Source organism: Anarrhichthys ocellatus, unplaced genomic scaffold (assembly GCF_004355925.1).
Source record: "Anarrhichthys ocellatus isolate YVR2014 unplaced genomic scaffold, GSC_Weel_1.0 scaffold78, whole genome shotgun sequence".
NCBI lineage: Eukaryota > Metazoa > Chordata > Actinopteri > Perciformes > Anarhichadidae > Anarrhichthys > Anarrhichthys ocellatus.
Window position 1 is genome coordinate 232803 of NW_022280108.1, and position 13678 is coordinate 246480.

General features: G+C 42.1%; 2 protein-coding genes across 12 annotated transcripts in view; one reads left to right on the plus strand and one right to left on the minus strand.

The window, feature by feature from the left end:
• The first annotated feature begins 1391 nt into the window (after positions 1–1391).
• Positions 1392–5045, plus strand: skp1 (S-phase kinase-associated protein 1). The gene is made up of 6 exons (XM_031874050.1): positions 1392–1487; positions 2066–2165; positions 2356–2429; positions 2819–2962; positions 4103–4243; positions 4362–5045. The coding sequence occupies exons 2-6, from the start codon at positions 2069–2071 to the stop codon at positions 4395–4397; spliced, it is 492 nt and encodes a 163-aa protein (XP_031729910.1). The 5' UTR covers positions 1392–1487; positions 2066–2068; the 3' UTR covers positions 4398–5045.
• Positions 5046–5175: 130 nt separating this feature from the next.
• Positions 5176–13678, minus strand: part of tcf7 (transcription factor 7) — a 68119-nt gene continuing 59616 nt past the window's right edge. For 7 of the 11 annotated variants that reach the window (XM_031874043.1, XM_031874042.1, XM_031874041.1 and 4 more), the window contains 3 exons: positions 12826–12874; positions 11629–11701; positions 5176–7183 (listed from right to left, as the gene is read on the minus strand). In XM_031874043.1, the coding sequence (XP_031729903.1) occupies positions 6823–7183; positions 11629–11701; positions 12826–12874 (483 nt within the window). In that variant the 3' untranslated portion in view covers positions 5176–6822. Of the gene's footprint in view, positions 7208–11628; positions 11702–12825; positions 12875–13678 lie in introns of all 11 variants that reach the window. The other 4 variants (XM_031874045.1, XM_031874048.1, XM_031874046.1 and 1 more) reach the window with 4 other exon arrangements.

The following is a 13678-nucleotide window of genomic DNA, read 5'->3' on the forward strand; positions in this document are numbered from 1 at the left end:
TACTCTCTGCCTCTAACTCTCTACTTCTAACACATTTCAGAGGCACTTTTTAATCCACTATATTACTAATAACTTAAATGTGTTCTGAGTAATAATCCAAAGTCCAAGCAACAAATACATTATGATAGTCTTATAGATTAAGATAAGAACCTCATTCACAAGCTACCTATCAGTATGTAAACTAATTAAAATTAGCTCCACCTTTCCCAGCTGCAGTATTGGAGCTTGACAAATGAAAAACTGAATGAATGTATGTCTTGTTACAAATGTGCCTATCTGCCATGTGGACTATTTCCATATTTTACATTTGTTTTTAAACAGTTGTACCTACTGCCCTACATTGTCCTTAATAGATCCTTTGCTTCTACATGTCTGTGTAAATGTCTATGTATATGCAGTTTCCTGTTTTTCTTTATTGAATTGATTTCGTGGAATAATTAAATGCAACATTTAGAAACAGATCAAGTGGTATTTATGTACCAAAAGTTAGGAAATGACAGCTTTCCAGGATCACTCGAAAGCACCATGTAATCAGCTCGAAGGGGTCTGTAATAAGGAGACAGCGCCACCTAGTGGTAGTTTAGAGACACCTAATCCACCTTTTACTACATTATAGAATAACGTATAATGCCTAAAGCATATTTTATTTACATGAGACTAAAAGTAAGTTATTACTGGACAAGGATACATTAATACAACAGTTACAATTCCCAAAAGACTTTGCATAATGCAGTTAGCTAGAATACTATATAATAATGCATTTTATTTGTATAGCGCTTTAAAAGGTACTCAAAGACACTTTACATGATAAAAATAGAAACAATAGAAGCAATTAAAATATAAGCAAGATAGATGACATAACAGTAAGGAACAGCACAAACACAAACATAACTAACGTCACAGGTTAAAAGCAGATTTAATCAGAATCAGAATCTGCTTTATTGGCCATGTATGTGTACGCATACATGAAATTTGACTCCGGTTTTCACATTGCTCTCAACGTACATACAAAGAATATACAAATAAACAAGAAAAATATAAAAAAAACAAGGAAATTAAAGACAACAAAGTGGAATAGGGAAACTAAACATAAACATTTAACTACCATGTACAATATAAATATATATCAAAGAATACATTATGAACATAAAGAACAACAACAGATGAGGAGTAATAATAAGAATAATAGATGAGTTTTAAAGCACCCTTCCGTAAAAAACATTTCAAATAGATATAAAGATAGTGTGTTGGTGCAAAGAAAAAAAAGGGAAAAGTAGCCTTTATGCGGCCACCACAAAAATAAATATAAAGTAAATAAAAAGTAAATTAATAAAAAAGGTTAGATAAATAGGAAAAGCAGCCTTCATGAGGCCACACCCCTTTCTCACCAGGTTGATCAAGAGACTTCCGGTCGCTATCGTCTGTTAGGCTCTTTCTGTTGACTACAGAGGAATCCCACCTCTGGATCTGAGTTAAATACATTTACGGTAAGTCTCTTCGTGTATCTAAATGTGTCCCACTTTTTTTTACATGTCATCATTTGGAAATCGGGGTAAAATCTCAGTGTTTACGTTTTGTTTACATCTTTGTTTGAATGCTAAGAGGCCTCTCCGACAACGCGAGGCGCTAGCTAGCGTAACGTCAAGCTAAGATGCTAGCATAGTGCACGGTAATGCTAGCTGCCTGGTTAGCTTAGAGGATTGTTTTGATTTTAAAACGCATACATACAAGGTGTGTAACGGTAATGTAGCTAGTTTAACATTCAGGCCTGGTATTTTATGTATTAACGAGCATCCCTTTTGTTAATTATAAATGCAATAGCAATCTCACCATTAGCTATTTGGTTAGCATTCCCGTCGTTTAGCCTGTGCTAACAGGTGGCTAGCTAGATATATCTAGCTAGCCACCTGTTAGCTTGGAGGTTGCAGCATTAGCTTAGCTAGCTGCACCGTTAGCATTGAATTAGTGTAAGCAGTTTACTTCGTTGGTTAATCACATTTAGTGTGTGTTTATGTAACTGCGCCTCGTTCATGTGTTTTTATAATCTTATGTTCCCTCTCTACAGATAATGCCCACAATAAAACTACAGAGCTCCGATGGAGAAATCTTCGAGGTGGATGTTGAGATAGCAAAACAGTCTGTCACCATCAAGACCATGTTAGAAGGTATAAATATATGTTTATATCATCTTCAGTAATCACAAACATCCCATCCATAGTGTCCCTTCATGGCCGACTTTGTGTGATCTATTTTTCTCCTTTGCACAATATAAGGGGCTGTATTTTCATTAGATAAATGTACATTTTGGTTGATTTATTCCAGACATATGTATGACGTTCACTGATTCTTTAACAGATTTGGGAATGGATGATGAAGGAGACGATGACCCAGTTCCCCTCCCTAATGTAAATGCTGCCATCCTCAAGAAGGTAATGCTACCTAAAACACACAGCATAGCACCGTGTTCACTCACCTGTGATTATCAGTGTTCATCAGGTTTGTTTGTCAGAAGAAACAGTAGTTTGGGTGTCTTTTTGTGTGTCAAACATGTTCCCCTTTGCCCGTGTGAAAGTTTTCTTTTCTAACCACATGTGTGGGAGCAGAAGGCTGTGAACGCCTGTTTTCTTTTCGCCTCTTCAAGTTCATTTTTGTGATTTAGATCTGCAATTATTTCCAACAAGGTTTTCAGTCATAACTCAGTTGGAGAACTGGAACCGTTGCTTGATAAATAAGTGCTGATTAATGCCTTACACAAGCTTGTGACTACTGTAATGAACAAGCATGTTTTTTAAGTGGTACCTGTGTGTGTGGCCCTCAGGTTATTCAGTGGTGCACTCATCACAAAGATGACCCCCCTCCTCCTGAGGACGATGAGAACAAGGAGAAGAGGACAGATGACATTCCTGTATGGGACCAGGAGTTCCTCAAAGTGGACCAAGGCACCTTGTTTGAACTCATTCTGGTAAATACTGTTTACATTTACATTAACCTACATTCAGTCCCTGGAGGTTGACACTAACCTCCAAAACCAAACTGAGTGTTTTCCATTTGGGTTTACAGAGATACAAAAGTTGCTTGGTAACAGCTGGAGGAATGGTGGTTTTCTGCTGTGAGGATTGGAAAAGACTGTTTAAGATGTAAAACCACAGGGGAGTGATCTTTGGGCTTAAATATTTGTTTTCTAGGCAGCGTGTTGAAACGACAAGTTAAATGTAATCGAAGCGGTGCCTGGGAGGGGTTGGGAAATAGCTGCTGGAGAAGCTGTGGGCTTCCAAGAAGTGAAACACAAGTCTGCGTGTTCATCACTTGAGTTGATTACCCCCCCTCCCCCTGTGTTTACATGCACAAAGCTTGTTGATGCTGAGGGAAGGGGGGACGGAGTAGGTCCTCCCGTGCCACAAAAACATGAACACAAGGCTTTGTCACCAAACGGTGTATGTGAGGTTAAACTGTTAGTACAGGGTGAGAGTTTACCTCAGTGACCTCGGCTTAGTGTGTAAGCTGATGGCTCACTCAGCAGTAGGGCTCAGATATTGTTCAAATAAATATCACACAACTATTAAGAATGTTTTTCTTATCTATGTTTCTATAGAGTTGTGAAATCATGTCTCTTAGTGATGTAAACTGCTGTATTCTGGCTTCTTATGAAGCCTTCAGATTCATGAAACTACGACTCGATTAACGTACACTTTGTATTAATATGTGATGCGGATCTTTCTGGATACATTCTTTGGATATTGATTTTCACCTCAGCGTTTCATGTTTCCATTGAGTCCAAGCAAGCAGGAAGAGCTGGAGTTATGTGACCTTTGAACTTGCTGGACAGATTTCCTAAGAATTTTCTCCTGGCAACTCCGGCTGTGGTTTGACCGATCAAATCACACTCTGATCCCGATGATTTTTTACACCTTGCATCAATGTGTTTGTTGCCTCATTCAGATTGCATGTTGTCAGGTTTAAATGGGGTTCTCATTAATCGTCACACTGGTACCTGAAACGTGAGGCCCTCAAACACGCAGCCGCCTCCTGTTTTTATTCAGGGCTGTTTTTCAGTCTAAACTCAACTCTCATTTTCCTCATGGCACTGTTTTTCCTTTTCCAGGCCGCCAACTATTTGGACATCAAAGGTCTGTTAGATGTCACCTGCAAGACGGTGGCCAACATGATTAAAGGCAAAACCCCGGAGGAGATCAGGAAGACTTTCAACATCAAAAATGATTTCACAGAGGAGGAGGAAGCCCAGGTATTTACTCCACCCGTCTCATAAAAGACATAAAGATAATTAAAATGTATTTGATTCTGTACAAGAGATCACAGCTCTGACCCTCCACACGGTGTGTTGTTCCTCCTCTCGTCCTCAGGTACGCAAAGAGAACCAGTGGTGTGAAGAGAAGTGAAGGGGAGATCCTGCCAACACTACCACACTGAATAGGAACTGTTCCTGCTAACTGGTTGCACTGGTGTTGTTCATACTTGTCAATATTTACATTTAGTATATTTAGAGCCAGCGCCCCTGTCCCCTTATTTCTCTACACCCATAGCATGACCATTTTAACCTGCCTGTGTATTGTCATTATTTAAACAGAAGCTCTTTTGTTTCCACACGAGCACATATTGTGTATCCACTTAAGATAAATAGTCTCGGTTTCATGGCTTTGGTACCAGATTAGAAGACGTCCTCCCCATTATTAATCGCTACGGTTGTCTTTTTTTACTGAACATGTTTGTTTTTCTTTTAGGTTTAAATTGATAAAATAAAATGGCTTTTTTGACAATGGAAATGAAAGGGTGAATATTTTATTTTTGTTCTGTAAAGCCGTGTTCACAGAGGGTCGGCCGTTTTAATGGGAACTCAGTTTGAGGTGGAAAGATGTTTTCTTTGCGTGATGTCCTTTGGACTCGAAGTACTTGTGTGTTGTCACACAGCGTCGAGTAGCTCATTCCTAATTCATGTTTTGAATTGGAAACTTTCTTGGATAAAGCTCTGCTGGATTTTTGGGATGATCAAACATTTATTGAAGGATTAAATAAAACGTATAAAAAGGCTGGTGTCTGTGGTTATTGTGTTGAAGGTAGCGGGGAGCCGAGGAGCATGAATTTAAATTGTAACAGTAATTTGTCTCACGGATGTCTTTCTTGCAGTGTTCTTGTGTTTCAAACCACAGCACACATGGAAAAGATGTTAAACACTTTAATACATCGAACAAAAAACATGTAATACATCAGAGGCGTAAAAAATACAAATGACATCTTCGAGGTGATTCCGCTACTGACGTCAAAATTAAACAAGCTATTTCTAGCACAAGAGCTCTCGCTGCTGGAGTAAAACAGGTTTGCTGTACACATATGCCGAGTGTGGAGCTGCAAGCTGAACAGGAAATTAAAGCCTTTTTGTAACATTGAAGTTGGAACATGCACGGGTTGAGAACACAAGATATTTGAACGCTGCTGCTGTAACACTTGACCCAAACAAAGTTAAATTCTGCACAAAAGGACAAACACAAAATGTATTGCTATAAGAAATGGCAGCAACTAAAATCTTTTTTTATTTTTTATCTATTTCATTTTTAATTTTTTTACATAAAAACATATAAAAGTGTAATTATAATAGGGAATTCCAACATTTATAAAACTTTACAACAATGCAATATGATAGTACCCATTTTGTCTCAGATTAGTTTACGGAGCTGCAAAAATGTTCAAAGAAAAACATAAAAATCCTTTCTCTGATTGTTCCCCACCAGCTAAACACCTGACCGTGAAAATCACGAGGTTCGTACAGAAATGAGAAAACGGAACAAAAAATGTAACATGATATAGTGCCTAAAAGAGATAATGTAACTTGCTGTTGGGGATACTTTTGTCATGAAGGAGAACTGTTTACCTGCTGAAAATGTCTTGCACAGCTAGTTATAAAAAGGTTTTGGAAATGGAATGTAACTGAAGTCGAACTGTTAAACAAAATGGCAGCTAAAAATAGTGAGTCTGTCCTTCTCTGAGGTTCTGCTGGTCAGAATGGCTGCTTGTTAGTCTGGTTTGGTCTGAGCGACAGTGGAAAGTTTCCCTAAACCCCCCGAAGTCGGGATAAGAGTGTAAATGTCATGACACTGAAGAAGAGTCTGCGTTGAACGAAGAGCTCATTTACAACCCTTTGTGTTTGTGATTGTCATGGAGGTCAAAGCACAGGGCCGGTTTTGAAGAAACTAAAATAAAAAGAGCACAGAGTGGGAGTTTTTATTTGTCAAAGTGATTCTCAAGAGGCAAAACTAATCGCGTCATTTGAGTTGAACTGCAGCAGATGGAGCCAAAGAACCACAGATTATTCTTTGATTTTCACCAAAGTCAGAGGCTGGATCCTCCCAACCATGTGGCTCATTGAGCAGACCACCGGACAGATGAAGCAGTTCAGCCTCACAGACTCTCAGACACTCGGGTGTTCCTCCTCCAACTTCTAACACATTTAAGTTCATGACCAGGAAGTCACAAATTTACAGTATGATTAGGTTAAACGTGTCCCGGCTGGTAATAATTTACCGGTGATTGGAGAGCTACAGATCTGACAGATATTTCCAGACAGATTACCTGAAGGCTTGATTAAATAATTGACCACTTGAAGGAGGATTTGCCTTCTGTCTAAAAGCGCAGATTCTGGAGGATCCAGCCTCTGAACGGGGACTCCATCAGGCGAGGATGATGACCCTCAGTCACTATTTAATATTGGCTTTTAATTAAAACAAAAAGCGAACCACATGAGCATGAAGGCAGGTGAGGAAGATGATCTTCACGGCTCTGGAGGAAGCTGAGGTGAACGGGGGTTCAGGATCACTGAGACTCTGTTAGCACTTTGAGAGAAAGTCCTGCGGCCTTGGCGGCTGACAGCGCTGCCGTGGAGCAGTGTGTCTGCTTGCCGGTCGGCGCGTGGGTGCGTTTGGTCGTGGGCTGACAGAGCAGCAGGGGCGGGCGCGTGTTGTGCGACGAGCGCGCGTGTGTCGGCGGTGACAAGGGGAGGTGTGCGGATGGGGAGGTGGGTGGTGGGGAGCAGCCCGGGGAGAGGGGGAGCCGGTGCTGGTACAGACGGTGGTGGTGGGTCGGGGAGGGCGGAGAGTCTATAGCACTTAAATCTGAAGAAGTTGGGCTGGGGCAGCCTCCTCCTTGAAGGTAGCGAATGCACTTCTTTTTCCTCCTAGGGACAGTCAGAGAGAGTTATCTGTGAATAGAGTGTGGATGGTAAACGTCAGCAGGCTTTCATGAAGATGTGATCATTCACACACTGACGTCAACGAACAGGTGACGTGAGGTCATAATGAACAACAGACAGGTATTAGTTCAGTCTATGAACGAGTGAATGGAGAGTTAAAACTAAACATCACAGATATCATTTATGACTAATTATCTTCTAGATACAAAAGACTCCTAAACTTCCAAGTCACTTTCTTTTATAAGGAAAAATAAAACATAATTGTTTGATTGGTGTCAATCTAAAAGGAAAAACATTAAAGATTGCATTAAAGGAAAGTTTCAACATTTTGTGAACTTTGTTCATTTGCTTTCTTGAATCAGAGGAGAAAATTGAAACCACTCTCATGTCTCTGAGGCTAGATTTGTGTTATGGAACTGGAACCAGGAGGCGCTTAGCTTAGCTTAGCATAAAGACAGGAAGCAGGGAGAAACAGCTCGTTAAGTTCAAAGTTACAGCCATTAAACATAGACTGTGTGTAACAAGTGGATGTCGTAACATCACGCGTTGGTTTGTGGGCCGATGCTTTGAAGCCTCAAGTTTGGCGTTTTGGCCGTCGCCATCTTGGCTTTTTTGCAATCAGTGAAATGAGCATATTTGGCATATATTCGTAGAGATGCTGCTTACGCGGTAGCAACCTGTCAATCACAGTAGCCCCGCCCCTAAAGCATACCCTGCTTTATGGTTTATTTGACTCTAAATGGACCATAATGTACTAAATGAACATCATGCTGTATTTAAGAAGACTTGAAACTAGAGATTGAGACCATGAACTCATGTTTACAATGTTTACTGAGGTAATAAATCAAGAGAGAAGTAGAGTCATTTTCTCATAAACATCGAACAAAAAGTTCGAAAATTCGTGTTTGGTAGATTATTTCTCTGTTGTAACAATGCTTCTTGGCAATAAATGTTATAACGTTGGAAAGCCTGTTGATTTACCTTTCAAACGGTGCCCCATTTGTAAGGATCATGCATTTGTGGGATGAGTTGCACAGGTGAGTATGTGGGTTGCGCCCATGAAAAATTTGCCAAATCTTCTCTGCCAATGCCAAACAGCATATTCTGCCATCGACTCTTGCTCGGTGTTGTTTGGTGGATTGGATGATTGAAGTCTATCAGTAACAAGGAAGAAACAAGACATATTGGCAATTTTACAATTTATTCATTTAACAAACAGGAGCCTCAGTAGCGTCTGGAAGAACCATACACAGCCACAACAGCCTGGCACCTCCTCCTCATGCTGGTCACCAGCCTGCTCACACACTGCTGTGGGGTGCATTCCACTCCTCAAGCAGGATTTGTCGCAAGTCAGCCAACGTGGTTGTGTTGGTCACTCTGGCACGAACAGCTGGTCCCACAAGTGTTCACTTGGGTTAAGGTCAGGACTGCTGGCAGGCCATTCCATCCTCTCTACTCCCAAATTCTGGAGGTAGTCTCTGATAAACCGCTCTGTGGGGGCGAGCGTTGTCATCTTAGAGACTTAGAGGATGGAGTTCAGTCCCAGACTGTGGAGAAATGGGATTGCCACTGGTTGCAGAATGTCCTCTCGATATCTCTCTGCATTGAGATTGCCTCCAATGAAGACAAGCCTTGTTTTTCCAGTGATGGAGATGCCGCCCCACACCATCACACTGCCTCCACCGAAAGGTGTTATTCTATCGGTGCAGCAATCAGCATAGCGTTCTCCCCGTCTTCTCCACACTTTGACCCTACGATCCAACTTCCTTAGGCAGAATCTGGACTCATCGCTGAACATAACGTTCCTCCACATGTTCAGGTTCCAGTGCAGGTGTTGCCGACACCAGCAGAGAAGATTTGGCAAATTTTTCATGGCCACAACCCACATACTCAGCTGTGCTGCTCATCCCACAAATGCATGATCCTTACAAATGGGGCACCGTTTGAAAGGTAACTAAACAGGCTTTCCAACGGTATAACATTCATTGCCAAGAAGCATAGTTACAATCGAGAAATAATCTACCAAACACTAATTTCCGAACTTTTTGTTCGATGTTTAGTTCTATACAACCAGAGGAGTCGCCCCCTGATGGTCACTAGAGAGAATGCAGCTTTAACACATGTAGTATCGGCTTCACTTTTCAGAACCGGAGGTTGCCGCCTGGACTGGAAATAGTTCTTGGCGAACAACATTGTGACTTCCTGGAGTTTGGTTGAGACACATTTTTATTCATTCATTATTTTTTTTGCATATTTTTGAACTGTTTCCCTGTTTCCAGTCTTCATGCCAAGATAAATGATTAAGAATTTATTATTTGAGAGCAGGGAATACCACTCACATTAAGAATAAAGTTACGATATTACTTCCATTTCAGTTTAGTTCTGTTAGTGTTAAACAATGAACTGCCTGCACCGAAACATATTGCATGTGTCTAACAGGCGAACAGCAGTGATGTGCTGAGCTTTGCGAGGTGTTAAACCTAAAAGCAGACTTGTGTAGCTCTGAGCGTAGCATCAAAGCAGCTCACAGGATCCCATGATCATTAACAGAATATGATATGAGTCACCAGGTTTTAACCGCAAGGAGCTAGGCCATATTTAGAGAGAGGGAGATGAGGGGAAGAGTGCAATAGAAAGTGATTTCTAAATGTCAGAGTTCACCATCAAACGGTGCCTGTTACCACATCGCATGAATGGAGAAAGTTGAAAGCAGATGGGCATGAGAATGCCGTCAAAATGCAAAGCTGCAGGGAGCACGCGCGCGCGTGTGTGTGTTGAGCTGTGGTGATAAGGATTTGCTCTAACCACATTCACCCCCCTTTGTTCTCTCAAACCGAAAACACACACACACTCTTAGATTTCCATGACGTGACGGTGGGGAAGACGGCGGGGTTTGCTACAGTGCTGTGGTGGTAGAAGCTTTTCTGCACAACCACACAGATTCCCGACTCCTGCAGCGAAGACTGTCTACTGTAAACCAGACGAGGTGATAGGCTTACTTCTGAGTTATGTGCTACTACCGCCATGTTTCTGCCTTATTACAGAGAAACTGAGGTTGTTGGAATCTTGAGCAAAAGCAACTGAGATCAATGCTGAAGCTGTCGTAGTCAATAATCCTGCGGTACGTCTGTATGAGCAGCTCTGGCAGATGATTAAATCTGATTTTACAACTCTGCGAGTGTTCAAAATATTATTCCAGCTGGCTCAGGCCATTTGCTCACAGTGGGAAACCTCCCAGCTTCAGTTCATAACTACACGATCTAATGGATTCAGCCTGGCTACTGACTCACAATGACTCTGAACACCCACACAGGTGTTTTCAGTCATGCTCTCTGCTCGGGTCCGATGTGGGCCGCAGCTTGTCCCGCCTCAACAGGTGCAACGGAGCCAACAGGAAGCTCTGTCCTGAGTGGAGTCTAATCAGCCAGAGTAACTGGAAACAGCTGTGTGGGTCTTCAGAGAATTTAAGAGTTGAAATATTTAGTGTTTGAACTTTTACAACACAGGTGTTGCAAACTGGTATTAATTGCTGGTGTAAAAAATAAAGGATTGTTATTTTAGTCCCGGCCAAACTCAGACCTTGTTTGACGACGTCTGACTTTTCGGCAATTTACGGCACAAACTCATGTGACTTAACAAACGTTCGTACATGCTCGAAGTTAAAGTCTTTCATCAAGAAGACTAAAAAATTGTAAGAAAAAGATCAGCAGGGAAGCTGAGGAATAAATGTTTCTCTCTGAAATCGCTCCACTGATATGCTGAGAAGCAGAGTGGTATTCCCCTTTAACCACATTACCTTTAGAGCCTGTATGACGCTTCATAACACGAGTGCAAAGCCGAAACCACCTCTGACCTTTACGGCGAGACATCAGAGTAACAAGCTAAATAAGGAAACGGGAGAAAAAGATTTACCCCTTCCCCTGTGATGCCTCACCTACAGTCAAAGGAATATTACTGACCCGGTTTTAGTGACTTACAGTGTTATGATTATGCTGCAAGAAATTTTTTTTTTTCAGATGTTTTGATGCTTTTTTTCGACTGGGAACACGTTTTACTAACGACTACATATCCATGGCCATGATGCTGCGGTTTGTAGAGCAGCTCGTTAGTGACAGACAGCATGCAGAGATCAGGCTTGATTTTCAAACATTCTTTGAAGGCGGAGCTTGTTTCGAGGCAGACTTAATCTCATTGGTTGAGTTAATCGCCAGTGGGTGGAGCTTGGTAACTTAAGTAACATCTGAGCTGCGTTCCAAATCGCTTAATTAAATGCTCCACCTTTAAGTCATGTTTGAATAAGTAAGACCCCATCAGAGGGAGGTGATGGACGGATGGTTGATGGGAGGAAAGAGGAGGTCTGTTTGTTGGACGATAGCAGTGCCGTGCTATGGAGTGGGTGGGGTGAGTGGGGGTGGTTGTTTGGTACACACCTGCAGGGACCGCACCAGTCCGTTTGTTGGTTGAGGCCGAAGCGAGCCCGGCATTTCTTAGGAGAGCCCGGGTCTGAGCACAATGCACAGCATGCACATAACAAGAGGGAGGGAGAGCAGGAGGAGAGGAAGGTTAAGAGAGGGAGGAGAGATAAAGACAGACCAAGAGGAGAGAAATAAAGAGACACAAGAGCATGTCACTTAGAGAAAGCCATCAAGTCAAACTGTTAGTAGCCGGTTAACGCACAGCAAAACATCGACAACCTCCAGAGTAACCACACACACACACACACACACACACACACACACAACTTAGTTCAACAAACAAGTCAGACATCCTGGAAACAGGCTGTTAAGACGTACGGAGAGAGAGAGAGAGAGAGAGAGAGGGCAGCCGCACTGTGACGCTCAGTTAGTACAGGATTTTCAGCGCTTTTCACTTTCTGGCGCTCTTAAAATCCCCAAATACACTTTACGACTTCTCTATCAGATTTTATTAATTGAAAATCGGGTTTGATTTCTAGATTTGCCATTTTGAAATGGAGCATGGTTCAGGAGAGTCAATCTTGGGTTAAGATAAATGACATCATTCATGCTTCTCCATCAGTCGCTACCAGCTGACTAACATCTATCAGCATTGTTCTACCCGTCTCTCACATTTAAGATCTGCAGAGTTTAGCTTTAGAACGGCTCCACAGTGTTACCTTCTCAGTTTTGATGCTACCTGCTGATGCTAGTTACTAAACTACAGGGTTAGCATGAGCCCTCGGGTACAAAATGATCAGCTAGGGACATGTAGAGGACTTCTGTGTGTGTGTGTGTGTGTGTGTGTGTGTGTGTGTTTTAACTGCTTAAGAGATGGGAACATATTTTTGGATTGCCTACATACATTGAGGGAAAAGGGAAATCGTGATGTCTGACAGTTTAAACTCGGACAGCTAAAAACAGGACACAGAGTTTTGTACACCGGGGGATTAAAAGGTTTATAATCCAGGTTAGGTGGAAAGCAGAGTGGGTGGGTGGTTTGACGTTAGAGACACATCCTGCCTCAAAGACACCAAGACGTTGCTTTACAGAGCGCCAACGCAACTTCAAGTTCAACTGAATTCTCTCAATTATTTGAGTTTGTTTTCCTCTACTGAAACATGGCACCGTGGCATCTGTCTGACAGGAGAGATGTGAGATATTTGTGTTTACCTGTATTGGAGTCCTGCAGCTTCTCCCTTTTTCTCCTCTTCTTTTTGCCCTGCGGGAGAAAAAACAAAAAAAATCCCCCCAATTAAATGAGACAGGCTCAGCTGTTGAAATGACTACAAAGCATCAAATTCACTATCAGCAGACTTCTGACTGAAGCTGATGAATCCAGTTATTTTGGTCTCTACTCAGATCAGTTATCAGCCTTGTGTAAGAGTGCAGCTGCTCTCTTATATTGATGCGGAACAAAAATATTTTTTAGCTTTTGTTTTTGCTCCCATCTTTTTGTTAAAATCCGTGTTAGTGAGCACCCACACAGATCCGTCCACCTGGAAGACGTGGCGTATCAAGATGCTGATTAAACGGCATGATTGCTACACAGGTGTGCTTTGGGCCGGTCACAGTAAAAGGTCACTCTAAAATGTGCAGTTTTATCTTGAAAGTAGAATTTACCGCCTCCGCCAACTAGTCATGCTGCAGCTTGCATGCATTCTGTCCAACATGTGCAAACATTTTTGGGTTTGTGCAAAGCGACGGGTGGCTGGGCGATGTGGAGGTCCCGGTTCTGACGTGGTTACACCTGATCTGCCAGGCCAACTGGCTGTACTGCCAAAGTCTCGGTACCGGCAGTGGAGACGGCTAATGGTCGTGACATGAACACTCTGGTGGACATTCCTGCCAACGACACTCCTTCTAAACCTCTGAGACATTGTTTTGTGTTATAAAACTGCTAATATTAGAGTGACCTCATATCGTGACCAGCACACCTGTGTAGTGATCCTGCTGTTTGATCAGCATCTGGATATGCCACACCAGTCAACTTATCTTGACAAAGGAGGCTCACTAACACAGATTT